The sequence below is a fragment of the Lagenorhynchus albirostris genome, chromosome 9, assembly GCF_949774975.1.
Source record: "Lagenorhynchus albirostris chromosome 9, mLagAlb1.1, whole genome shotgun sequence".
In the NCBI taxonomy this organism is placed as follows: domain Eukaryota; kingdom Metazoa; phylum Chordata; class Mammalia; order Artiodactyla; family Delphinidae; genus Lagenorhynchus; species Lagenorhynchus albirostris.
The window spans coordinates 23,057,205-23,084,888 of record NC_083103.1 but is presented as its reverse complement, the minus strand read 5'-3'; the positions used below and the strand labels follow the sequence as shown (position 1 = coordinate 23,084,888).

Below are 27,684 nucleotides of genomic sequence, written 5' to 3'. Positions count from 1 at the left end.
ACTAACACAACATTGTAAAGCAACTATACTCCAATAAAAATTAATTGAAAAAAACAAAACAAAACAATGAACTTCACACATCCTCCTTTGGCAGAGCCGATGAGCAACCTACATAATTATAGAAACTGAGCCGTCTTCTACCTAGCCGATGTGCTCAGTAAGTCCTCTTAGGGCTCCCACAAATCTCAGGTTTCTGAGTCAGCTCCTGGGGATGGGGCTGGGGGTGGTGGTGGGTAATAACACTAAACTACCAGGGGAAATGTCCCCCATGGCATTCATGGTTAACTTTTCAAATATAAAATACATCCCAATGAAAATGGCCCAAACAAGGCAATACTATTCTGTTTAGCCTTGGGGATGAAGAGAATGACCTTGCGGAGGAGTCCTGAGCTTCTGAGAACATGTGAGTCCTAAGAGATCCTGCCAACTTAGTAATTCTCACCACCATCACCATTACCAAAGGCCTTTCTAGAAAAAGTTGTCGCTGGGAAATGTATGGCATGACCACTCTCCTCTGCACCAGAAAAAGGCTAAGATTGGAATTGTTTTACAGTTCTGCCTAATGAAGGGGGAAAATACGCCAAAGAGCCCTGCCTTATCTCCTCAGTGCCTGGTACCTAACAGACACTCAAAAATGTCTGGCTGGATGAATCTGCAAAGTGGGGAGGATAATAGTACCTACTCCAGGGGGGTGTCGTGACAATGAAATGAGACAGTGTCACATAAAGCACAGAGCTTGACCTGTATTGAGAATCGTGAGAATAACTACTGTTGTAATTTTTAATACTTGGATACCAATAAGGATGTCTTGTGTTTTGCAGAGAGGAAGCTTTCACCTTCTGAAGCAGGGTGAGGGACAGGTAGTGAACACCCCACAAGGCAGGAGGCTTTAAGGAAAAGTGGAAACTCTGTAGCCTTTGTCAAGGGGCTGGAGTCTCAGGGTCTGTGACAGCAGGGATGTTTGTTTCCATCAGAAGTTAATTCTGCTTTGCTCTCAAGTTCTTCTACTCTGCATCTTCCTCCCACTTCCCTGCATGGGCATACAGTCCATCCCAGCTCTAATGGGTTACCTCTTAACCCAAAACCAAAATAAAATCCACCCCCTGCATTAAGTCCTGCCTCAGTGACCACGTCTGCCAAAGCAAAAGACAAGGGGGCCCCAACAAGGAGCAGGCAAAGTCTTAGTAAAACAATGGTGGACGTGGCCCATTCCACACTCATGGGCGCTCCACCCCAAACTCTTGGAGACAGTCAGGCTGGAGAGTTGTTTAGGAGGCCTGACCTGTCCTCTTATTATTTGGCTGGAATGCCATCCATAACTAAAACAATTACTGACTAGCAAAATGCATCCCTTATATACCAACCCCAATCATCTTACTCTGAATGAGAAGAGGCAATGCCTTGGTTAAGAGGCCACAGGCGCATGGAGCCCAGCAGAGTTAACACTAAAATGTCACTGGGTCTATGTAGACTCAGAATTACCAAGAAGGAATGATCCAAATGAAAAGGAAAATTTCCCCTAAATTATAAAAGCAAACAAACAAATACCTTGATAACTATACAAGGGCAGCTTCTACTGTGTTCAGTGACCTCTTTGGCTTTCCAGATCTAAATCCAAATGAGACAGCATCCCTCTAAACATGCTAAGAAGGATGGCAGAGATTCACCTCCATGTTAGGGAGGGAGAGGAGGTGGGAGGCTCAGGTATAGGGGATGTGTAAGAAGTAAGCCGTCCACTAGCTAGTCATCTTTCCGGGCTCCTCCACTCTCTGAAGGCTCTGGGTTACCAAGTGCTGGTGGGTAACAACTACAGATTCCCCAGGACTGTTTCCCTTGGGGTTATCCCTATACCCCTCATACCCTCTCAGGGCAGACTGTGTATTCTCTTTTCTACTCTGTTACTCTAATAAAATATGTAACGGATGCTCTGGAGGTTTCCTGCATAACCACAGGGGACTGACATACAGCCCACCCCATGTTAAATGAGTGACCATTAAAAAGTCCCATGAGAAAAAAAGGAGGCTGACTAGATAACGTGATGCTTGGAGCAACCTGCTCTGGAGTTTCCCAAGCTAGTTCCCCCTGACATTACTCCACTTATCACCTCTAACAGCCCCTTCCTGGCTGTTCTGGCTACAAAGACTCCCCACCCATCATGGCAACGTGCATGTCTTCTCCTGGGATCCAGGGTTCCTTTATGACAATGGCACTGGCAGTATCTACTTGTCCTTTAAAACCCGATCTTTCTTGCCTGGATACTGGTGTAATGGTAGCAATACTTAGCGTCTGGCAATGATTCAGGAGGAAGAGTTCACAGAGAAAACTTAGCAAGTCTTGTGAGAATTTTCTTAAACCCTAGGAAAGGTTTGTCATGATCATCTAGTTTGTAGAAACTAGTGCTGTTACCCTAACCCCTTGTCTAGAGAATCCCTGCTTTCCGCCAAACCTTGAAATGGCCACATGGGGCCAAAAGTAGTAATAAGAATAACTGCTTCTATTATTCAATATAATAACATCAATATCAATATATAAGTACCTTACCTGGATCATCTCATTCCATCCCTGCCATCACCCCTAAGAAGAATTAGATAATATTTTCCTGGAATTTATAAGTGGCGAAACTGAGGCTCATAGGAGATGAATGACCTGCTCGAGATCTACTGGGCTGGTTAATTGCAGGCTTAGAACCAAACCAAAGTCTTTCTGACCAGAGTCCAAGCTCTTCACCCAGGATTGCATCATCTCACTGTGAACAAAGGTGCACCTGTCTTCCACATGTTAGGGATGAAATAGGCCTTTAGAACTGTAAAAAAAGCCAGTGAAATAATTCCATTTTTACCATACCTCCCCTAAGAGAGCTTACAGGAATTTGCATGAATTCCAGGTAACCTGAGGCACATTATTTATCTGTGATGCGAGAGGCAATCGTGACCCACTAGGGGTCTCAGTACATCCTCGCTGCATCCGTGTTAACGTCTCCTTGAAAACCCCAAAGTTCCCAATCACTTATTCTGCGGAGAAACGCGGGTTGGCCCTTTGAAGCTGAAGTATAAAGTGTGCCTCTCATCCTGGGCTCTTTTCTTCCCAGTCCTTGGGACAGGCTAGTGGGAAACCTTCTGAGGCTCCAAAACCCCGATGAATCCAGAGACACCATTTTTCTTTAATTGGTGGAAGCCGATCCGTGTTGTTCAAAGGCGCGTCAGAGCCTGCAGTATGAGCATTGTGCCCCAAGATTTAGCCCGTTTCATCACCCTTCATTAGGATGCAGAGGGGAGACCCCGGCACCGTCAACTGGGCCAGAGGAACAAAGGCAACATGGAAACTGGAGCGGGGCAATGAATCCCTCGCTCTCCACTTTTTCAAAACAAGATTCCGACCGTTTACTCAAGAACTTATTTTGTCCTCGTGTTCCATACAAAGAAACAGGAAATTTCAGAGGGAAAGAAAGGGGCCCCAGTTTCTTACACGGTGGCCCAGGGAGGTTGGGGTCACGGAGGGTGCTGGCAGGAGGTTAGCTTGGCCCCAAAGCCGAGGAGGGGCCACTCCCCTCTTTTTGTTCTCAGAGGAGTTCACCTGGGATCAGGGGAAGGTTGTTGCTCCTTGTAAAACAATTTGAGGAGAAGGCTGGGGTAGCCGTCCTTGAAGGTTGTCCTCGGGGGTCTTGCACCCTCTCCCTAACCGAACAGGGCAAACCTGTGTTGACAGTATCTTATTCTTCATCTACGACAACACAAAACCTGAACGAGACACCTCCCCTCAGACCCACAGAATTCCTTCTAAAATAAATCCGTTTCCAGCTTGACAAGAACAGACCCTGGCTTCTGACCTGCAAGTTCTGATTCTTATTTTGAGGACTGGCATTTAAAATGGTTCATCTCGCAAAATCTGGTACAACCTTTTGGCGGCCATGTTGACAACAGCTCTCCAAAGTTTAAATACGTGTACCCTTTGGACTAACAGTTCAACATCTAGGAATTTGTCTTACAAAAATAGCTCTACATGTGAGCAAAGAAACATATGTTAGGCTATTCATTGCAGCTTTCTTCATAATAGTAAAAATATTAAACGTGGTATCAAGTCCCTCTTAAGGGGTGGAGTGATTATATGATTGTATAGACACCCATACAATGGAGTTCTGAGCAGTCATTTCTTTCCCCCATGAGGAAGACCAACAAGGAATGACCTGGAAAAAATATCTATGATATGAGCACAGAAAACAAAAAGTTGAAAAATTGTATGTATACTTTAATCCACTTTTGTTCAAAACAGGGTTTCTCAACCTTGGCACTACTGATCTTTGGGTCAGATAACTCTTTGTGGTGGAGGCTGTCCTGTGTATTGTAGGATGTTTGGCAACATCCCTGGCCTCTACCCACCAAATGTCAGTAGCACCCTCCCCCCTTGCTATTATGACAACCAATAAAGTTTCCAGTTTGCCAAAAGTCCACTGGGGGTGGGAGCAGGGGACAAAATCTCCCCCAGCTGAGAACATATAGACAACCTAGGTTTGCATGTCATAGAAAAAGTTTGGAAGGATACTCACCTAGTTGTTGTATTTTATATACCTCTGTACTGTTTGATTGTTTTTACAAGTACATATTTCTTCTGTAGTTTAGTAGAAAATCTATTTCTATTCCACTCCCACTCACCGACATACACAGACACAAAGAAAATAAAGAGAATAGCTCATATCAAGAGACAGTCAATCGGGACTCTAAAAAGAGAGACAGGTGGGCTTTACCTGGGAAGGGAAGCCCTCTGGGAGGACTTGATAATGAGACAGGATGGTAACCACAGCTCATCGATCCATCATCTGGAGTCTCATCAAGCCGGGTGGTGAGAATGGTGTCAGAGAGATTGTGAACAACGTGGGAAATGAGGAATTCTGGCCTCTGGTTTTCAATTTGACCGAGATCAGGGTCTTGCACCCTGTACTTCAAATCCTTCATTTGCTTAAAGGATCATCTACCTTTCCACAAAACCTTTAGGAGAGCAATGCATTAAAGCAGCAACTATGAAGTGGTTCCCCCTCATCAGATTTGGTACTACATAAACAAAAGATGCAATTCTCATTAATACTGGCTTCGGCGCTTTTTTTTTTTTTTTTTTTTTTTTTTTGCGCGGTACGCGGGCCTCTCACTGTTGTGGCCTCTCCTTTTTTTTGCGGTACGTGGGCCTCTCACTATTGTGGCCTCTCCCGTTGCGGAGCACAGGCTCCGGATGCGCAGACTCAGCAGCCATGGCTCACGGGCCCAGCTGCTCCGCGGCATGTGGGATCTTCCCGGACCGGGGCACGAACCCGTGTCCCCTGCATCGGCAGACGGACTTTCAACCTCTGCGCCACCAGGGAAGCCCGGCTTTGGCGCTTTTAAAGCCATTTTTAAAAAACATATGCCTAGTCCAATCTGGACATTTTAGAATTTGGAGAATCCCAGAATGCTTCAGTTTCTTATTAATTTTGAAAGAATTTCCTCCAGGGAGGTTTGTTCGGTTTTTTGATATACTCATGAGAAAAACAATAGTTTTTTTTTTCTTTTCTTTTTCTAGATGATAGACTGCTCAGGAAAAATGGTTAACATTTGTTCAGAAATTACAAGGTAAACTGCCACAGCCAACTGTGATCATTCCCTCACTGAGTTAGTTGGAATTCATGCTGAATTTCCTAAAAGGAAAAACAAACCTAAATCTTACAGAAAATAATCAAACATTTGGTCCCCTACCTTGATGCTAGCAAATGGCATATCTGATATCCACCACCAATATCTTCACCCAGTCACAACTATAGGGTACTAAGGAAATCACGGTTTTTGAACAACATTTTGTAAAGTAGCTAGGAAGAATTCTCTTGACCATCTGTACTGATGTTTTGAGACGGAAAGTGATTTGAGACCAAAAGTGATTTGAGACAGTTTTTGAACCAAGCTAGGAATCAGTTCATAATGACATATTTTACGTGTTTTTCGTCATGGTTAATTGTTTTGTTTTGTTTTGGTATTTTGCTGGATAGAATAACAATGATGAGAAGTCATTTTTTTTTTGGCTCAAAAGCTACTCATAAATATTTTACTCAAAACTTTTGGACCAATTTCCTTCCCCCCCTCCACCCGCCCCTCCATGATTTGATCCAGCTTCTTAAAGGCATTTTGACTAATTTGGTGATGTTTTAACTTCACTCCAGTTTTACCTTTATTTATCAAAGCTCTAATATCGTACAGTTAGTTCACCAAGAATTTAAGCCTTCCTGTTTTGTTCCCCCTCTGCATCTAAAGGGTAGAGCTCAGGATTTGCCATTGTCAAGACTCCAGAATCACTCCATATACAAATTCTTGAAACAAAGGGAAAGCAGCATTTCTCTTCCCTACCTTGCACACAACCCAGTGAACTTAAACGAGGCAGGAACCACAAAGCAGAACATCATTTTCTAAGAATCCGGCGTAATCACACTCAGGTCAGCTGTGCCGCCCCAAAGCAAGGAGTCCTTTGAGTAGAATGAAATGTACACTCAAGGACACGTTACCGAAACTGGCTTCTGTCTACATTGTTTGCAAGGCAAGTTCATGAAATTAATTGAAAAAATGCATGAACTTTATAGAACGCTGTCAGACCAGGCCCCTTATATATAGGATGACCCCAAAGTTACCTGTGCACGCTAGTTAGAAGTGATGGTAGCAAACACTGCTGGTGCTCTGTCCTCGGATGCCCTTTATCTTCTCCCCCCGGCCCAGTCTACACTGCTTTACTTCCAATGGCCTGCACCTACCAACTCTTCCGCTGCTCAAGGGGCATTGGAACCACTCTGGCAGACAGCGCAGAAACTTAAGCATGTCCTGCTTGCCCAAGGCAGCCCTTAGCCAATCACCGATTGCAGTTGGGCTATGAAAGAAAGCCCAGCTGCCTTGCATTAAAGCCAGGACACAGTCTGAGATGTACTTCACATTCCAGAGTCCATTGCCTGTTAACACTAAGGCTGGGATTTTGCCTGAAATCATGACTCTGCTTGGCTTCCTTCCCTCCTGGCCCAGCTTCCCCACTCCCTTACCAGCTTCGCCTGGGGGCATGTCCACACACATCCACATGTCAGGATTTGCTTCAGGGGAACCCTGCCTAGGTCATTAGCTGCCCTCCTTGGCTTTCCCCACATTTTGATTCTTCTTGTTCTTCCAAACGTCTCATTCCGTGCTGACAGCTGCAGTTTGTGGTACCTGTTTTAAGTCTCAAACTTCTGTTAGGACACACACAGGGTCTCGGTTACCAGAGACCCTTGACAGGTGATTCCTAGTCATAGTGTGTATTTTAAGTTCCTCTCTGCCAATGGCACAGTCCTGGGTACTGCACCACTGGGCTGGATGTCCCCCGATGCTGCCGTGGGCAGTGGTCAGCATTTGTACCCTTCCCCAGGGCAATGGATTTGCCCCATCAGATACATGTTCTAGTTTCTCTCCTCTGGCAAAAGTCTGAGTCTAATATCGGAGAAGAGTCATGATCTGCCTTTCAAGAACATGAATTAGAAACTTCTACCTGCTTCTGAGTGAGTTATTCCTTTGTGTTTGTTTCTTCTTATTTCTGCTGTTTGGTTGAACCAGGGTTAATGAGGGCTACTGTACCTGAGCAGGACCCTTGGACCCTTCCCGGGACAGACTCCCCCCCCATATCCTCCGCTGTAGCTCCTCTCTGAAGTACCTAGATAATAGTATCTGGTGCACATTCCCTGAGTTGCTTTACAGATGCTAAAACCACCACCAAGTGGAAGAAATTAACTACTTGATGATCATGGGCATGTAGCTCCCAGACCTACTGGCACCTAAGGACGGATAATGTTAATCTCTCTGACGCCACTCTGTTACCTCACCATCAACTGGTCAGAGAATTGTACGCGAGCTGATCACATACCCTGTGACCCGCCCTCCCTCACCTGGCCTTTAAAAATGCTTTGCTGAAAGCCTTCGGGGACTTCTGGCTTTTCCTAGCCCTAGCTGTCCTGGACTCCTTGTAGGGTGCCCACGATAAATGCCGCACTTTCCTTCACCACAACCCGGTGTCAGTAGATTGGCTTCACTGCAAGTGGGCGAGCAGACCCACGTTTGGTTCGGTAATACTACTATGGTTCTGCTTCTGACTTGTGTCTGAGAGTGTGGGTGACTCAGTGGGACAGCCAGGATACAGCTCAGGCAGGAGGTGGGACTTGAGTGGTGACAGCAGAAGGGGAGCCGTCCTAGAGAACGATGTGTGGAATTCCATAGCTGGCATGACTCCAAAATTTGGATCCTGGGATGGACAGGGAGTTCAGACTCTGGGCCCCAGGTGGGCGTATGATGGTGGCTTTCTACCGTTGACACTTTCTCACTGTGTTTGAGCTCGGAATGTTATTCAAGGCCACTGAAGGCGTTATCTTTTTGAGAGGTGTCTGCAGCAGTTGAGGACAAAACTGGGTGGTTCCAGACATCCTGACTCAAAGGTAGCCCAGTCCTCTTGAGATCCACTCAATGGCAAAGCCCACATTATCCACCATCTTGGAGGGACCACGGTAGACAGCAGGGAACGACGCCCCCGGCAAGCTCCCCAAACCCTCTCCATGCCAGCCCCACGTGACACCTTAACTCCCACTCCGGAGGCAAACTCACGATTTTCACAGCGCTGCCCGGTGTAGCCTGCCAGGCAGGCGCACTTGTAAGATCCGGTGTTGTCAAGAAGGCAACTGCCGTCATGGAAACACGGCGCCGAGGAACAGGCTGTAAGAGAAAAGGCAACTTCTCTCAGTGCCCCGGGCAGTGAGTCCGTTTCTTCAAGCCTCCGGTCTTTCACTTGTTCGTCAGTCTTCCTGCAATTTTTTAACTCCTTTTATCGATATCATGTTACCATTGGTTGAGGTTGCCTGAAACAGCTGCTCATTAATCAAATGCTGCTGATGTTATCTGATGTTTTCCAAGGCCCCAGAAGTATGCTCCAGACACTTAAGAGTCTGAGACAACACACACAGGCGCACCACACAATTAAAGCGGAGGCGGGCTTCACCCCCTCCTGTAGGCGCTCCGTGGGAGACAGCAGCCTTGGGTAATAGATCATCGTTTTTTTCAAGGAAGCTCAGTATCCGGGATACTGGGGGAAAGGAACCGGAAGATGATCTTCATGACACTAGTGAAAGTGTACTCAAGAAGTTTCAGACACGCATTCTGTAAACAGTAGTCCCTTGAGATACTGAGAGTTATGATCTCAGATAGGGTGGGGAAATGCTACTGGTGTTAAATGATAATTAACCAGATTCTCTACTGCAGAACTTCTCCGAACACTCCACATTCTGAGGTGCCTTGTGAATTTCTAAGAATGTACATAACGTCCCACCTTTCACAGGCTTATCCGACCTGAGAGACTGCATTTTACAGAGTGTCCTGGGGACTATTTTTCTACAGAGAACACTTTGGGAAACACTAGTCTGCTTGTTACCCACCAATTCCACATTCATTTACCCTGGTGTAGAAATATATCACTCGGTCAAGTTCAACAAACCCAAATCGAGTGTTTGCTCTGTGTAAGGCACTGGAGGGATACAAGGTTGAACAGGAGCTCCCACTCACCAGATCAGAGCCTTTGGAAGAAGAGTAGGCAGTGACTATAAACTGAAGCATGATTCAGTTAGTGTCAGAAAAGAGAGAAAGTGCTAGAAGACATTCAGAAAAAGGCAAAGCCACAGCCCATCAGAACAAGGGAAAAGGCTTAACAGGGGAGGAGAAATCTGATAGGGCCTCGAAGGGTGGGACTTGATGGGCAGGAGTTGGGAGGTGGGTTTAGTCAGAGGGAGTAACTTGAGCACAGGCGGGACGCTTCGGTGTTTGAGGAACGGGAAGAGCTCTGTCTGACTGTTTGACAATGGAGACCAGAGTTTCCAGAGTTCTCCAGGGGAGGTTGAAGAAGAGACCCTCCTAAGTCTCCCCTCAGTCACAGGGTCACAAGCTGGCGAGCCACTGCTGCCCCCAACTGCTGACTGCCATAAACACCCCCAGATGTGTCTCAGCCTCAGCTGGTAGGGCATCACCGAGGGGCAAGGATTCAGCCACAGGCCGACCGCACCACAGCAGCAAAGCTTCTAGAACTCCCAGGCTCTGAGCAGCTGCAGAGGAGACTGACATCCCGGAAGGAGGCAGTCACACAGGAGCAACTGCCTAGAGCTCCTGTGGGACCATTCTCCGCGCGAGGAGGCTGGGGAGGGTGGGCTGTCTGCCGGTCTTGCTGAAAGGACAGGGCGGATCCACTACTGCCCGCCTCCCTTCCTGAGACTTCTGTATCACGCCTTCCATAAGGAAGCTATAATGGTCAATTGCAATTTTTAAAATTCAGTATTAAAATAATAGAACTTCCAGCTCGAGTTTATTTTGTAAAACCTGATGCAATCCAATCTCTGAGGACTGAGCACTTTGTGTGGCCAAATCCTACTTCCTAAATGAACAGGACAGGAGGTGAAGTCAGACTCAGAGTTCCTCATAAAGTATGTGGCATTTCCTATGTTGTTTAAGACTTTGAACGCCTATTTGAAAGATGACAAAGGGAGGCTCAGGGCATGCCTGGGGCAAGGCGGCTACTGAGGGCTTCCTCTGTACCAGACACTGTGCTAAGCTCTTCATCTGTTCTGTCTTCCAGCACCTCCTTAACGGAGCAGGATCTAGGGTTATGTCCTTATTCCCTGATTAGGAACATGAGGCCCAGAGAAGTAGAACTTGTCCAAGCCACACGGCTTAATCTGCTAGGGACCAAAGCTAATGGTCTTAACCATGACAGCCCCTAATAGAAGCTCTAGAGCCAAACTGTACTGATCCCTGGTTCCATCCCCAGAGCTGTGCAACAACAGACAAATTACCTGGTCTCTCTGTGCTGCAGCATCTAAACAGGGGAGTTAATAATGCTTAGCTCTGGTCCTAGTGAGCGTTTCTGAAATATCCCTTGCCATTGCTCTCTACCTTCTTCTTTTTTTTTTTTTTTTTTTTGCGGTACGTGGGGCTCTCACTGTTGTGGCCTCTCCCGTTGCGGAGCACAGGCTCCGGATGCGCAGGCTCAGCGGCCACGGCCCACGGGCCCAGCCGCTCCGCGGCATGTGGGATCTTCCCGGACCAGGGCACGAACCCGTGTCCCCTGCATCGGCAGGCGGACTCTCAACCGCTGCGCCACCAGGGAAACTCCTCTCTCTACCTTCTTAATGTGCAGGTTGCTTCTGAGAACCCAGCACGCTGGGTTTTAACGAGGCTGGGCAGGGAGAAGGGGGGTGCACAGAAAGGAACGTTTGTCTGGAGCACAGCCATAAAATGCGACACTCGTCTCCCTGGCCTTTACCTGTGATCTCCTCAAAGATGGCATGGAAGCCGTCAAAGTTCTTGGAGCCATCTGAGTGGAAGAGGACGTGGAGCGAGGAACCCGAGCTTCGGATGGGAGCTGGCCGCTCGTTGCCACAGAAACGCCTGATGATCTGACTGTCGCTGCTGTCCCCGTCACGGACCTCAACATAGTCATACTGGCACATGTAGTCAAACTCCAGGCTCAACATGACAATCCTGTGGGTGGAGAGGGTGACAGCAGGAAACAGGTGGGCCCCAGATAGTCCTTACTCCCCTGGGCAAGTTCAAGGCCAGATGATAATAAACAGGTCTCTTGAAGAGTGGTGTCATTGGCCTGATGTGATAGGACAATGGTCCTGGAGGACTTGAGGTCAGATACGTTTCTTTTAATGTGTGTAGGTAGGTATTCTGTGTGCAGGTGTGTGTATGCACACGCCCAGGTGAGGGGAGTCCCTTCGGAGAATCTCTGCACACACTGGCTCTTCTTCCAGGAGCACTTCTCCTCCCAGGCTGCGTGGCTGGTTCTTTCCTATCCTCGGGTCTCAGCTTAAATAGTCTCTCCTCAAAGAGGCTTCCCTGACAACTCTTTCTAAAGGAGATCCATTGTTTTCTTCATAATGCGTAGCTACATTTTAATTTCTCATATTTATCTCCTTGACTTTGTGAGTGTGTGCGCATGCCTGTCTCCTCCCCTTGACTGCAAATTCCTCGAGGGTAGAGTGTGACACCTGTCTTATTCCACCACTGTTTGCTTAGTGCCTAACGCAGTGCATGGCGCATAGAGACTAAACAAATATTGCTGAATAGATGACAATGGATACTCTATCGTAATTTTACAACTGGAGAGTGGAAAAGAGTATGTTGTGTTGCAAGACCAAGTAAAGGAAAAAACTCTCTGCACGCTCTTCTGTCTGACGGAAGGATCAGAAGATAATTATTCTCTTGGTAACAATTCTTGCCCCAAAGAGTAGAAAAGGTAGCACCAAAATTCAGAATTGAAAGATATCTGATATATCTGTGATTACCTTAAAGGGGTCTTAGGTTTGGAAATACTGGGGTGCAGCAGATCAAAAAAGCAGAAGGTAACCTTAAGCTCCCATTTCCAAGAGATACGAAAAGAGGCAGTCACATCCCAGGGCAAGAGAGGAAAAGACATTTTTTAGAAGATTCCCAAGGGAATGCCTAAGTATCAAGTTCACAAAATGTACGTCTGTATCTTGTCCCTCACAGTTTGGAGACGTTAGGCACAGACAGAAGAGCTCAGAACTACAACCTGAAAAGTTGGGACCTGGGCTATTTCTTCCACCTTGGGTAAAAACTTCAAGAGCCAGAGTTAGAGAGCAATCAGGATACTCTAAATGCTCTTAAAGGTCTTACTGAAAAAGAAACCCAATCACTGAGTGTGCTTAGTGTTTATTTTTCAAAGATGTTTATCACAAAATCTTTTGCTAGGGAGTGTACGTCCTATTAATCATACTTTGTGAAACATGCTGTAGCATGTAAGGATCTGACTTCTCATCCAGATGCCACCACCCTCACTGTGAGCCTTGAGCAATCACTTCCTTCTCTGGGCTTTGGTATCTTAGTCTAAAAAGGGTAGGAGGGGGGACAAGGCCACCACCCAACAGAGATCACAGCTTTTTCTGAAACTGAAACATGAGACATTGCAACTTGTATTTACATTCATTCATTTGTTCACTTATTCAACACATTTGTGGCAGGTCTGCACTGTGTCAGACGCTGTTCTAGGTGCTGAAAGTACAGCAGTGTTCCAAGCAGACACAGTGCCCGCCCTCATGGAGTTCAGCTCTGGGGGACAGACAATAAGCAAGGAAACCAGAAAACAAAGGAATTGTTGGCAATAGAGACAGTGGATGGACTTGAGATTATTTTACAAGTAAGGAAGTAGATTTTGTGATTTTTGGGAGGTGATGGAAAAGGGGGGCATCAGGGAGGACTGCCAGCTTTTGGGCTGAACACTAGGCTTCAGAGTATTTATGTCCTTACTATTATCCCTGGCCAGCAGGTCCAGGTTTGACTGGAAGGAAAGAAATCTACATATTTCCAATACCTAGGGCCCTTTCCCGGGCAGGTGATGCGCTTCTCAATCCTTCTACCATTTTGGACTTTTGTTTGGCGGGGTTGGGGGAGGGGATTTATTTTGTATCCTGTATCTCCTGAGAATCTCTTTAGAGGCCCCTGAGGGGACCACTCGTCCTGGTCCCTGAACTGCTGAAAAATTAACATGTGGCATTTAACACCTGCCATTATCATCCTGCCAGACCCAGCCTGGAGCCCATTCAGCAGAACTGTGTGGCCTCTCACTTCCTCCTTGAGTTAACCTTCCTCTGGGGAAGTCCACTTAAAGAAGCTTACTCCTAATCCCAGGACCTGGGGGAGCAAGAAGACCAGCTACTAAGCACAGCTTTGATGAGAAGGATTGAGAAGGGGACCTGATTTGCTGGCTCTTTCCCAAGCGGGTATCGCGTTGCCCCTCCTGAAGGACAGAACACCATGGAGGAGCCAGCTGGCATGTGGTAACCTCCAGGTGCATTGATCTACCCAGAAAACACCTACTGAAAGACTGTGCCCTAGAAGATTAGAGATTTCCATCACCGCCAACCTCCCCACTGGTTAGAAAAGGGAAGAGCTAGGTGGACAATGTCCCTAGATGTCCCAGGGGAGAGTGGGCCACTCTGCTTCCCTAGAGAGGAAGAGCAGAGGTGCTTGCCAGGGGAGAGAAGATACACTGGAAGCAGGGAGCCCTTCTTTCAACTTTATTTATGCAACAAGAATCCACCAAGCTGGGAATGTGAATTGGTACAGCCACTATGGAGAACAGTATGGAGGTTCCTTAAAAAACTACAAATAGAACTACCATATGACCCAGCAATCCCACTACTGGGCATATACCCTGAGAAAACCATAATTCAAAAAGAGTCATGTACCAAAATGTTCATTGCAGCTCTATTTACAATAGTCCGGAGATGGAAACAACCTAAGTGTCCATCATCGGATGAATGGATAAAGAAGATGTGGCACATATATACAATGGAATATTACTCAGCCATAAAAAGAAACGAAATTGAGCTATTTGTAATGAGGTGGATGGACCTAGAGTCTGTCATACAGAGTGAAGTAAGTCAGAAAGAGAAAGACAAATACCATATGCTAACACATATATATGGAATTCAAGGGAAAAAAATGTCATGAAGAACCTAGGGGTAAGACAGGAATAAAGACACAGACCTACTAGAGAATGGACTTGAGGATATGGGGAGGGGGAAGGGTAAGTTGTGACAAAGTGAGAGAGAGGCATGGAAATATATACACTACCAAACGTAAGGTAGATAGCTAGTGGGAAGCAGCCGCATAGCACAGGGAGATCAGCTCGGTGCTTTGTGACCACCTAGAGGGGCGGGATAGGGAGGGTGGGAGGGAGGGAGACGTAAGAGGGAAGAGATATGGGAACATATGTATATGTATAACTGATTCACTTTGTTATAAAGCAGAAACTAACACACCATTGTAAAGCAATTATACCCCAATAAAGATGTTAAAAAAAAAAAAAAAAGAATCCACCAAGCACCTGTGGTGTGTACCGGGTCCTGTTTCAGGCACCTGGATGCAGCAGTGAGAAGGTCTCACAAAACAGGATGCACTCGTGTTATTTATCTATACTTACAATAAACCTGGGTCTATACTTTGGACTGTGGCATAAATGAGTCACATTTGTGAGGACCCCAAAGCTCTATAAGAAGAATCAGCTTATCTTCCACGCATGTGAAATAATCAGTTTATTGGCTGCAGGGGCGGTGGCTGTCTTCTGAGAACAGCAATGAAAGGAGCTGTGATGAGCATGAACCCCAGCCTAGAGGGCAAATCCCTTAAAGGTTAGACCTGTCCTTATTTCTTCCCTTCCCTCCCATAGAGTCTAGTCCAGTACTGAGTGAATAGGAAGGCTTGGTCAGGATCTGGGGGTTGGGGGATAGATTGCTCTCGGTGTCCTGCTGTGTTGGTGTTATCCTTGGGTCACCGTCACCTGAGCCTCACTGTCGTCGGGCAGTGAGTGACAAACATCTAATTGACTATAGCTTTACCCAGGCCTTAGCCCACAAAATCACTGAGAGGTAAAGATTCTAATATACATTTTCTGCTTTTAAAAATGAAGTTCTGATGATTAGCCCTTGGTCACTAGGATCCAGGACCTTTGGTCCTGTTACTGTGTTTCGTAATTTTACAACTTTGGTCCTGTTACTGTGTTTCGTAATTTTACAACAACAATTCTGACTCCAGCCCCTTACCTTAGCTGGATGATAAACCCAGGTTTGGTGTGAATGGTCCATTCGCAGTGAGCATTCAGGGGGTAGCTCTCCAACAAAATCTGACCCTTCGGGACTCGTAGAACCTGGCCACATCCTAAGAAGAGAAGATTGGGGAATGGAAATTGGAGTCAACAGGAAAGAGATGGTAAAAGGTCGCAAAGCCTCTGAGCTCATCCCACACCCTTGAGAACAGAATGGAGAAGGATATTTCTACTTCTCAGGCACCTGGCAACGTGCTAGGCAATCGGCAGTGAACTGTTAATTCATCTGATCCAGCCAACAGCTTGAGAAGAGAAGTAGTACCATTCCAGTTTCCCAGATGGAAAAATAGATAACCAGAGATTAAATAAATAACTTGTCTAGCTACTAAGTGACAAAGCAGAGATTTAAACCTGTGTCTGGACGTGAAGTCCAAGCCACTCTCTCCCCTGCCTCTCTAAGACGGCCGCATGCCAGCCTGCTGCTGCTACCTTACCAGGCTCAGAAAGCAGGCCCTCCCCGCAGCTCTACATGGGACACTGTGGCCCTTGTCCGGAGTCTAAATCTGCATAAGACCCTTTGGTCTGTGTTCCCTGCACATTCGCTACCCCACAAATATAACCCCAAAGCAACTCCTTCCTGACCCCCCTCCATCCATTTAGAAAATGTATGTATTAATTTGTTCTGTGAGCAACTATGTGATAAACACCTGCAGGGGGACATGAACTCCAACCATTTGGACTGGATTAGTGGTTTTCAATTTTTTTCTACCTCCCAAGCCCTTTTTTTTTTTCAGACAAACTCTTATGAAGACCACCGATTTAATTTTTAAAAATGGATCCAAGAGGGGCTCCTGGTTGAAGCAGAAGCTGGGGCCCCAAGCCCTCCACTCTCACTATCACCTTGGTCTCCTGAGTTACCTCCAAGGAATCCCCAAGATTTGAAAACCACGGAACAGAGTCTTCATTAAATTATATCATATCTTCTAGTGTTAAGCAGAGATGTGTAAGATGCACCTTAGTTTCACAAAAGAGTTTGGGGGAAATGTCTTGAATTGGTGTTATAGAAAAAAATGTTATCTGGGTCATGTAAATAAACTATATTTTCTACCAGAGTTGGCAAACTATGATCCATGGGCCAAATCCGGCTTCCTGACTGTTTTTTAAATAAAGTTTTATTGGAACAGAGCCACACCCATTTTTAATGCATTGTCTAAGGTCAGTTTCCAGCTATAATGGCAGAGTTGAGTAGCTGCAAAAAGAGACAGGAGAATCCACAGAAATGAAAATATTTACCATCTGCCCCTTTACAGAAAAAGTGTATTTAACCCTGTTCTACACAGAACCCAGTTTAACCTCATAAATTCTGGACATGCGGTTATCTTCAATAACCCCCCCAAATAAATTCTCATTGCTCAAAAGAAAAATATGAACATCAGTGGATGGTGCCTCATGGCAGGATGATGTTAGTAATAATTCTACAGTGTTAGGAATACAGCCCAAACTCTGCTTTTGACAAGCTGTGAGGTCTGAAGCTTGTGACTTCTGCAAAACTGAGTGCTAGGCAGCATGAGTCATCTCATCATTAGGGTGTTTATTGCTGCTGCCCAGCACCACATGGGAAACATCTTCCACCACTTTCCATGTGGGGCTCCTGTCTGGGCCAGGCCTCCATTCTCTCTCTCTGCAATTCCAGCCTCCTCACATCCATCCTTGTCTCCCAACTTTCCATTCTCCACGTAGCAGCCAAAGCCACCTTTAAATAAATAAATTAGATCACATTACTCTCTCGACTCGACCCTCCAGAGGCTGGCCACTGTGCCTCCCCTTCCCACAGCATCCACGGCCCTGCCTCACGGACCGCCCAGCCCTGCCCTCTGCCCGGTTTCTACCACCACCCATCTGGTCTTCATGCAGCTCCAGCCACACGGCCTCCTTTCTGTCCCAGCTCCAAGCCTTGCATCCACTGCCCCCTTAACCTACAAGGTTCATCTTCTTCCACATCTCCTTCCTTTGGGAATTAAGCTCAACTGCTGCTTCTTCAAAGAGAACTTCCTGGACCCCCCAGCTAAAATGGACCTTCACGTCTCTACAGTCACTGCCTTTTACTCGATTTTGTTTTCTTCATAACACACATCACTATCTGAAATTATCTAGCTTATCTGCTTACTCCCTTTGGTAGAGCTGGGACTTCTCTAGCTTGTACACCTAGAATGGAAACTGGCATATAACAGGTGCTCAAGAAAGAGCTGCTGAATGAATGAATGATGATATTGTGACAGGCCAGGGACTGGCTAAGAGACTTACACAAATTCTCTTGTTTAATCCTCACAAGAAACCTGGGAGAACGATATTCATCTCCCCAGTCCCCAGACAGGAACACTAAGGATGGGAGAAGTTAGGTGACTTCCCCACAGCTGGATGGCCAGGAAGTCGGAAGACTGCAGACGACTGTTCTAACTGCCGAGCAGTGGTTACGACGGGACTCCCGAGTCCCGCTGTCATTGGTTTGAGTCTCAGCCTTAGCGTCACGGGGCTGCGTGGCCTTGGGCAAGTTTCTTCATCTCGCAGAACCTCACTAGACCGCAGCCAAATGGGAGTAACTAGCACTTACTTCATACGTTTTGCGAGACTTGAATCGGATTACGCACATGGAAAGCAGTTAGCAGAAAACTCAGCAAATGTTAGCTGTTGCTACTTGGTGGCAGAGCGGGGATTTGAACTTGGATCTGTCTAGTACCAAGGCTGGGTCTCTGCTAGTGCATTAAACTGTCGTAGGGTTTCCTGACCCAGCCTTCTCCCACTCGGTTTTGAAGCAGCAAGATTTTTCCACCACCACCCGTCCCCCAAATACATTGAATCTCTGCCCCAGCCCCCAACTTCTGGAAGAGCACGTGCCTTCTGCCTGCATACCTCACACTCCTCATGGCCCCCATCCGCCCATCTGCTGCCCGGCTACGGAAGTGATACATTGGGTGTGAGAGACAAAAAAAGAAACCTTCCTGCACAGTCTCCGCCCCTCTGGGACTGGCAGCCTCCCAGGCACAAGGTGTTAAATCCCAGCTCCGCAGCAAACCTCCTGCAGGGACCCCAAGTCGGAATCAGCAGCAGATGCCGCCAGCCTGCTTCTGGTTTCTTCCCTGGAATCAGACAGCAGTGTCACTGCCCTCCCACGCCGCAGGTCCACGGGGAGCTGGTGCCCCTCCCGAGGCAGGTCTTCTTGGCAAGACCACAGGGTCTTTGGCCAGCCCCAGGGTCTCGTGTGGCCTCCGGAGGGCCGGGAGCCCCACCCACCCCGGGGGGCTGGCCCCCGGCCACCTGAGATGCAAGACCACTTGTTCCTGGGGCCCAGGGGCCGTCCTTCAGAAGCAGCGAGGATTCCCGGCCACATGTGACGCCTCGGTCCCTCATGATGTTTTCCTTCTCACTCCAGAGGGGAGGGCAGAGTCGGTCCCAGGAGCAGGGACAAGTTCCAATCAGCCAGAGACCAAGAGGCCACTTCTCAGAGATGTGCTCTGGGGGGAGGGTACTGGGCACCGGGAAAAGGAGAAGGCGCTCTGCTCCCTCCTCACACCAAGCGACTCCCACCTCCACGTGGGCGTCTGAGTCGGAGGGTCCGGGCGCGGGGCAGACTCACTGCACCCTCTGTCTAGGGCAGAACACCGAACACAGGTGAGCGTCCCCGCCAAGGAAGTACGGCTGGCCAACCAAGCAGGTGGTCCTGAGTCTGAAAGACCAGAGAGGCAATGGCCCAGACGAAGTGCTCAGATTCCCTGACCATGTCTTGCTGCAGGGGAAGAGGGTGTGTGTATGTGTGCGTGCGTGTGTGTGTGTGCGCGCGCGTGTGTGTGTGTGTGTGTGCAGGGAATTTTGCCAGCCAAGCCAGACTGTCCCCTGGGATCTCGAATCCTGGACTCATCTCCAAGGCCGCCCCTCCCCCATCTTTCCCCTTGGCTACAAACCCAGACAAGAGAGAGAGCTGGATAGACTCTGCCTCTACAGAGCTGAAAGGAAACCTTCATGAACTGCTAAACTAGAAAGAGAGCGGAAGGTTCCCAGCAAAAATGAACACTCCCAGCATTCAGACAAGTCTTGTTATCTCCAGCTGGGGAAGCAAGGAAGGAGAGGCAGGAGAGAGACACAACATACTTCTGAGAAGCAGTGCTTTTTTTTTTTCTTTCTTTAATCTTTCCTCTTGGATGGGGGCAGGGGAAGGACTAGAGAAAGCATTCTGACCTAAAAAGCCATTTGCACTTTCCTTCCTCCTTCAAACAGCACTCAGGAGACAGGACTCACAATGGTTAAGGGGCAGCCTGGAAGCCCGACCAGGTCGTAATCTCAGTTCAGATTTTCCAAGCTGTGGGACCCGAGACAAGTTCTCTAGATTTTCCAAGCCAAGGTTCCCTCACGTGGAAATAAGCATAATAGAAGTACCTGCTACCATGTTGTTGTTGTTGTTGATAAGTTCTTATTTGTTTGAGGATTAAAGGAGATAGATATTGTATGTAGAGCATTTAGCAAGTGCCTGGTACACAGAAACCCTCCGTAAATGGCACCTAATGCTGTCGCGTCTCGAGTCTTGTCTGGATCTGAGACACAAATTTGGTACAGGAATCACAGGTGACAGCTCAGGTTCTGACCCACCGCTCCGGGGCTCCTAGGAGCCTCTTTACATCATGGGCTGAAGCCCTAAAGCCTGTAGGCCCAGGAGCTCCGACAGTGATGGCAGAACAAAAGCCTGGATGAGGACATGGGAAGGACCAGGAGCCGCAAGGAAGCTCACACCTTCCATGTGATTTGGTTCATCCTACCCTGACCTGCTAGGCCCTCAGACAGGCACTCGGAGTGAGGACCTCACGGGCCTCTCACATCAAGAGGCGGTTTAGTATAGAGGACGAGAGACTGGGCCCTGGGGCCCAGCCTCTGAACTGGCCCCTTGGCTTTGCCACTTACCAGCTGCATGACAGCAAGCGGGAAAGTTACTCAGCCCCTCTGTGCCTCAGTGCCCTCACCTATAAAAGGCTGTGATGCGGATTAATGAGTTTGTACGTGAAGGTACTTAGAACAATACCTGGTTCAAAATAAGTGCTAAGTGATGGCTTTTGTCAGGGGCTCAGGTCTTCGTTAGATGTCCAGGAATGACTTCATGGCTCATCCTGTGATTTGGCCTATATTCCCAACCAATCTGATACTTTATAATGGTGCTTTAAATGTTTGTCTCCTCCACGACACAGTTCTGTGAGAGCAGGGACCTTGTCTGTCTTGCTCACACCTTTGTATGCATTGAGCAGGTGCTTAATTAATTGTTAACTGAATGAATGACTATGCCGGATTAAATCGAACATCTCCTTGCCCAATCAAACCATTTTTGAAGCCCATCCCCCCATACCAGTGGTCCTGAGAAGATAACCTCCTCATGGCCAGCGTATATTCTCTTGTCCCTTGGGAAGTTCCATTTTATTATTCTTCCTCTCTGGCCCTACATTGATTTCCTTCCCAACAAAGAAAAAGAAAAAGAGCTCCCTTCAAGGCTCTGGTTTAGTAATAACACCAATAGCAACTACCATTTATTGAGCACTTACTATATACCAGACTCCATGTTAAGGAATTTTATAGACAGCACTTCAGTTAACCCTCACAAAAATCCTCTGAGGGGGCACTATTATTTTCCCCATTTTGTAAATGAGGAAACTGAGATTTACAAAGATTGGGTAACTTTGCCCAAAGTCACGGGAGAGATTAAAATCCAGGTCCTAATGGTTCCAAGCCTAGCTGTTAACTGCCAAATAATACCACCCCCAATTTGTTCCTAATTGGGCATTGTTCCTTTCCTGGAAGTGTCAGGACACAAAAGCCCAGAGGAAGATGAGCCAGTTTTCAGTAACTCCACCCAGGTGACTCTATGCTCTCCCAGGAAGACGGCTCCTTAAATCAGTAAATCGGTCACACACAGATTTGTGAGCCTTTTCTCTCCCTCCCCCTCTCCCTCCTGCTCTCCCTCCTTCCTTCTTTTCTTCCCTCCTTTCCTCCCTCCCTTCTCCCTCTCCCTCCTTTTCTCTTCCCTTCCTGTCTCCCTCTCTCCCTCTCTCTCTCTCATTTGCTCTTGATCATTCCTGGTTATGGCTCAAGGACCAGCCTGATATTCCAGCCCCACAAACAGTTTTGGTCACAGCTGATGGCCAGTTCCTCTGCTCCTCTGCTTCTATCTATAATATAACCAAGAAAAGAAAAAAGTTTTAAGGGCCTATAATCTCTCCCCATAAATCCTCTCTCATCTAGGTTGCTTTCCTAACCTTCTTACCTCCCCTAGATCCTTTGGGGCCCGAAGGGTTGGCCTCACTTCAGTGCTACCTAGAAGCATGGCATCCGGGTGGCTCTCGGGCCCTCTCACGCTCATCTCATCTGGTGGCTTAGGAACTTGCTCTGAAGGCCAAGTTAAATAAACTTCACTCTGGAAGTCAGCAGAGTGGTTCCACTTAAGAACTCAACTTTCCTGTTTAAGAAGCTTTGAAAGGAAGCCTTGATTTTGACTTTAGAGATCAGTGTCTCTCATGGCCAGCACCAGATCACAGTTCCTAAATACCATTCCCCACAAAAGGAACCAGGATTCGTGGAGAAATGGCTGGTTCCGGGACCTGTATGTAAACAATCAAGGTGAACTTGAAACATTTTGGGAGAGGGTGGGGGGTTACAGTGGCCAAGAAGCAAGGAAGTGCTCAGTGAATGATGTGATGAAGTGGGCTTAAAGGGTCTTCGGTGGCCAATTCTGGGACAATTTGAGCATTAAAAAATGATGGTAGCGCTATTAAATGTGGGAAAAAAAGAAAATTCATGAATCCATAGTGCAGAAGAAGAGAGAGCAGGCCAAATGTGGGAAAATAATAATAATGGGTAAATCCAGGTAAAGGATGAATGAAGTATTCTTTCAACTTTCTGTGTATTTAAAACTTTTCAAAATAGAAAGTTGGAGAAAGAAGGAATCAGCTTCTTAGCCTGAATATTCTGAGATTACTAAACCAATATTTCCTGGCCAGGAAGATGTGAAGAAAGTTGTCTCCTGGGCTCAGTGACCTCCAGCCCTTCTCCAATTCTCTTGGTTAATGGAACTTGTCAATGGTTATGAATCAATCAATCACCTAATGGATTTTAAGACTCTAAGTAGTTAGGTTAATACCAACTGTGACAAGCATTGTCAAGGACAGGGAGCAAATAAAGGTGCTACCACGACTGCTCAGTACTGAATGCTCTATAACTCAAATATAAAAGAGGCTGATACTTTCTGGCATTTGCACTCCTCTTTCCTTCTAAGGTTCTATATGGCACTCAGGAAAAAATGCCAGGGCGCTACAACGGGGCTCAGCAGGAAGCCTTCCTCCTCCAGGATTAAAGGGCCTGAAAGGATCGCTTGGGCGCCATCTACTGGGTAAATGCTTGCACTGCCACCTGGCTCCCGCACTGTGCCCCAGCTGTGCACAGACCACCCAAGTGTTCAGCTGCCTCTTAACAGAGGCAGGCAGCACGGTGCCCAGCACTGAGCAGGCATTCAACACATACTGAAATGAATTACTTCCTCTTATGAATTCCCTTCACATTTATTTAGTGCCAGTATGAGCTGTAGGTGATAAGAACCTAATAACAACATATCAATGTCTTCTTAGGGTCAAGCCCTGTTTCCACGAATGTACTGTGAACTCACGGAGGGTTCATTGTATTCCCTGGTGACCAGCCCGGTGATCCATAAGAAATGCTTCCCTCGTGTATGTGGCTGTGATCAGATAATATCCGTAACTGGGTGGAATGAAGACAGTAATCAGGTACCATACACTGTATGGAATGAGGCTTTCAGAACAAACATCACGGAATTGAACAAGCATAACTGAACCAACAAAGAATGAGGTACGAGTATGACCATCCCTTTGTTTCATAGCATTGACCACACTCTTATTTTGTTTTTGTTTTTGTTTTGTTTTGTTTTGTTTTTTGGTCTCTCCTCTCTAATTTTCAAGCTCTACGATGGCAGTGACTACACCTGTCTTGCTCATCATTGCACCTGGAAGCATCCATTCAAGAAATATTTTTTGAATGGTTATGGGTAGATTTATTCATTAAACATTTTTTTAATGAATGGGGGCATGTGTGCTCCGCTTTGCCTGCCTAGTTGTGATGACCAGTTGCCCTGAGCCAGTTCTGCTGTCCTTGAGAAGGCTTTGATCCTACACATGGCCACCATGACTAATCCAGCCAATCAGACTCCATACACAGTCAGCTCTTACACTGAGGCTAAACCCAGGACTCAACCAATAGGTACCATTTGGAAAGACACACCTACAGGATTTCTTGGGGCAAATGCAGTCCTTCTGTCTTTGACCTCGCACATGCAAATATTCTTCCCCTTCTCTGCCTTGTCCGATAAACAAACCCACTTACTCACACAGAGTGTTTAGAGTATTGTTTAGGAAATATTTGTACTCTTCCCCTTGGGATGGAATATACTCTCATACTTGACTGATTTGGGAATTAGCCATGTGACTTCCTTGGAATATGAGTGAACGTGATGTGAGCAGAGGCCTTAAATTTGGCTGTGTGTTTGGCTTGGCCTCTTGTGCTTCTGTGACCCACTCTGAGAAGACCACACGCCAAGTTGCCCCTTTGGTCTGAGCCCTGAACCCTAGAGTTCAACCTAGGCCAACCCAGCTGAAACCAGTTAAACCCCAGCCAACTCACAGACCCAGGATAGAGAAAAATACACATCTGTCCTTTTGAGGTTGTTTGTTACACAGCAAAAACTGACAAATCTATATGAACACATTATCACCACCACCCCTGAAAGCTTCAACTTAGAAATTCTGTTCTCTGACCACAATACCTCTTCCATCTACATGTTCCATTGCTTTATTATCACTAAGCCTGCTTTTCCATCTCATCGAGACCTCCAGTCCCTATTCTCTTTACCCAGTTCTTTTTGGTTTCATGCCCTACCCAACCTGGACCCCTGGACAATCATGTCTCAGCCAACTCTTGGATCAACCAAATGACTGCTTTTATTCATCTCTGCTACCATGCTGCCAGAGAGCATCATCCACCTGTCCTGGCTGCATCATCTACACAGGAGTTCCAGCTTCAACTGGGTCCTCAGCCTTGCTTGGACATGCTTTAAATCATCGCTAGCTGGTGCATTTCCTCATTCATCACGTGGCTGTCCCAAAACTTTGGTACTCTCAAGCCTCAGCTTCCCTTCTACTCTGCTATCATTAGAGATTTCATACCCTGCTTTGCAGAGAAAACAGAGCTATCAGGAAGAACTCACCACTGGGAGGTAGGTGAGTACTGTGGTTGAGAATATGGGGTCTGAAATCACATAGACTTAGGTATCTTCCTCACCCTTTGCCCCAAACTCTTGTATTTTGCAACAGGTTTGATCAAGCGAAGAACACCAATAGCACTCCATCCTCTATTTCTGCAGACTGGAAATATCGTTCATAAGCATAAAATTACTTAGACTCTAAGACCACCCTGACTGCTCCTGATTCAAATAGGAAACATGTGAAATAGGCTTTTAACGAAACGACGACAGTTTGTACATTGCTCCAGATCCTGACTCTCAGTTGCTGCAGAGGGGAATCTTAAACTGAGACAGGTTAGATTTCCACTCCATTTTCAAAGGATTATTGACTCAGAGGGGGACACTAATAAAGATTTAGTAATTCTTGGAGATCAAGCGGAACCCAGAAAGAATCCCTTTCCTGGGACACGTGGCACGCTGACCATTTGATATGGGTTCCAGGAATTTACCTCAGGACTCAAGAAGGTTTCCAATAGAAATTCATATGTTAAATGCACTACAGACTTAGCATTTTTGAAGCCTTATTCACTGCTTGCTGACCAATGACAACACGCAATTGCTTCTCAGTGGACATGAGGCATGCTCTGTGCAGAATGCATTGGCTTCATTTAGGAGAGAGGGGAAGATTTAAGAACAGACAGAAACCTCCTGTGGCCAATTCCAAACAGAAGTCCACAATCCACACCCAACAGATGGAAACACATCTTTGCTTTTTACAGTCTTACCTAGAAAGCCCTCTGGCCACAAACTTTCCAGAACTCAGAGTCCAATAAGATAAACCTTAGTCCATGGCAAAGCTGAGACTTTAAAGGAGCACACGCTAGAGATGGAGCTATGTCAGGGTCTACTTACGCATGCAGTCTCCTCCGTACCAGCCCGCGTGGCACTCTGCACAGTAGATGCCCTTCACGTAGAAGTCGTCCAGAGTACCCCCCCACGAGCCGTTTCGGCACGTCTTGCAGTTTTCAAAGATGGTACAACCTGAAAATTTTCCAAGCAGAAGGGTGTTAGATTAAGCACATGCAGGTTCTAATGGGCTGCATGAGAGAGGAACTATGGACCTTCCCAGGACCTTGTCTCAACTAAGGGCATCTGGACCTAGAAAGGTGCCAAAGCCCTTATTAAAAAATGCTCATTCCTAGGAAGATGCTAGAGGCACCAGAATTCAGACTGAGGAGTTTAGGAGGGTGGTCTGAACCATCTTCCTAGTTAGTGGCTGATGGCTTTTTATATATATATATATATTCCATTTCTGGTCATAATTATGAACTTTAAGTTTCAATAAAACACAATGCTATTTAAAATTATTTTGTAATCACTATGTTTTATCAGGCAAATAACATTGATGAAAATACCTCCAAATTTAAGACTAATTGACAGCAAATGCCTATTACTATATGAAAACCAAATCTAAATTACACTGTTGTTTGTACTGAAGGAAAACCCTCTTGCTGGTTGTAAATTTTTCATGTTTTACAGGGATGCCATATCTCACGTAACGTCAGTAACCTGAAAAGTACTATGAGATGTCAAAAACATTTAGTAATAAGCTTCCAGACGGATTGCACATTTTGGTTCTAATGCATTAGTTTTTAAAAAGTCTACATGGAGATAATTCACATACCATAAAATTCCCTCTTTTAAAGTGTACAATTCAGTGGGTTCTAGCATACCCCAGAGTTGCATAACCATCACTATTATCTAACTTTAGAACATTTCATCACCTTCCCCACAAAAGACCCCATACTCATTAGCAGTCACTCCCCATTCGCCAATCCCCACCCCCAGCCCTAATCCCTGGCAACCAGTAATCTACCAGTCATTTCATATGAATGGAATCGTACAATATATGGCCTTTTGTGTCTGGCTTGTTTCATTTGTGGCTGATGTTTTAATGCAAAATGAAATAACCTGTAGTAAAAGGTAGAATCCATCAAAACAGGGTATTTTTTCTCTTTATAAAAATATTACATGTTTATTATGGAATATTTAGAAAATTCAGATAAGCAAAAATAATTCAATTAAAAACACCAAAACTTCCATCACCCAGAGAAAATGATCAGTAATTCTTTCTATATATATGAACACATTTTTTTAAATTAGGCTTATACTACATACTGTACATTCTGTTTTTAATAACTTACCTTTTAATTTGATACTAGATAGCAACCATCTTCCCATTCCATTAAATATTCTTCTATGGCATACACTTCTATAAGCAGAGTGTGCCGTCCGAAACAACCTTAATGCCTAGTAATGGGCTCACCCTGGAAGGTGTCAGGCTCCCCCCGACCAGCAGGGCACACCAGAGAGGGTTGAGCAGACCCTAGTCAAGGGTCTCCTGAGGGGCGGGGGACAGCGAGGAAAGGTAGAGATAATCCAATCCCACTTATTAAAACGGAGCGCTAAGTTCTGGTGCCTCCATTGTCCAGCTGTGTGTCCTTGAGCAAATGGCTTAAGCTCTCTGTACCTCAGTGTCCTCATCTGTAAACCCAGGGTTAAAAACTGTGCCTACCTCATAAAGTTGTTTTATAAATTAAATTCACACGTGTAAAGGGCCTGGCACATAGCAAGTACCCCCAAAGCATGAACTATTATTATTATTCTGCATTCCCATAGCTCCTCCTGGCTTATCCCCACCATAGCATATAGCATGCTCAATTTTAACTGCCTACTGTCTGTCTTCCTGTACAGACTGAAATCAGGGGCTGCACCGT

General features: G+C 46.3%; 1 protein-coding gene across 5 annotated transcripts in view; it reads right to left on the bottom strand.

The window, feature by feature from the left end:
- Positions 1-27,684, bottom strand: part of PAMR1 (peptidase domain containing associated with muscle regeneration 1) — a 164,561-nt gene that overhangs the window by 17,141 nt on the left and 119,736 nt on the right. For all 5 annotated transcript variants that reach the window (XM_060159399.1, XM_060159398.1, XM_060159400.1 and 2 more), the window contains 4 exons: positions 25,820-25,948; positions 15,626-15,740; positions 11,320-11,537; positions 8,622-8,729 (listed from right to left, as the gene is read on the bottom strand). In XM_060159399.1, the coding sequence (XP_060015382.1) occupies positions 8,622-8,729; positions 11,320-11,537; positions 15,626-15,740; positions 25,820-25,948 (570 nt within the window). The remainder of the gene's footprint in view (positions 1-8,621; positions 8,730-11,319; positions 11,538-15,625; positions 15,741-25,819; positions 25,949-27,684) is intronic.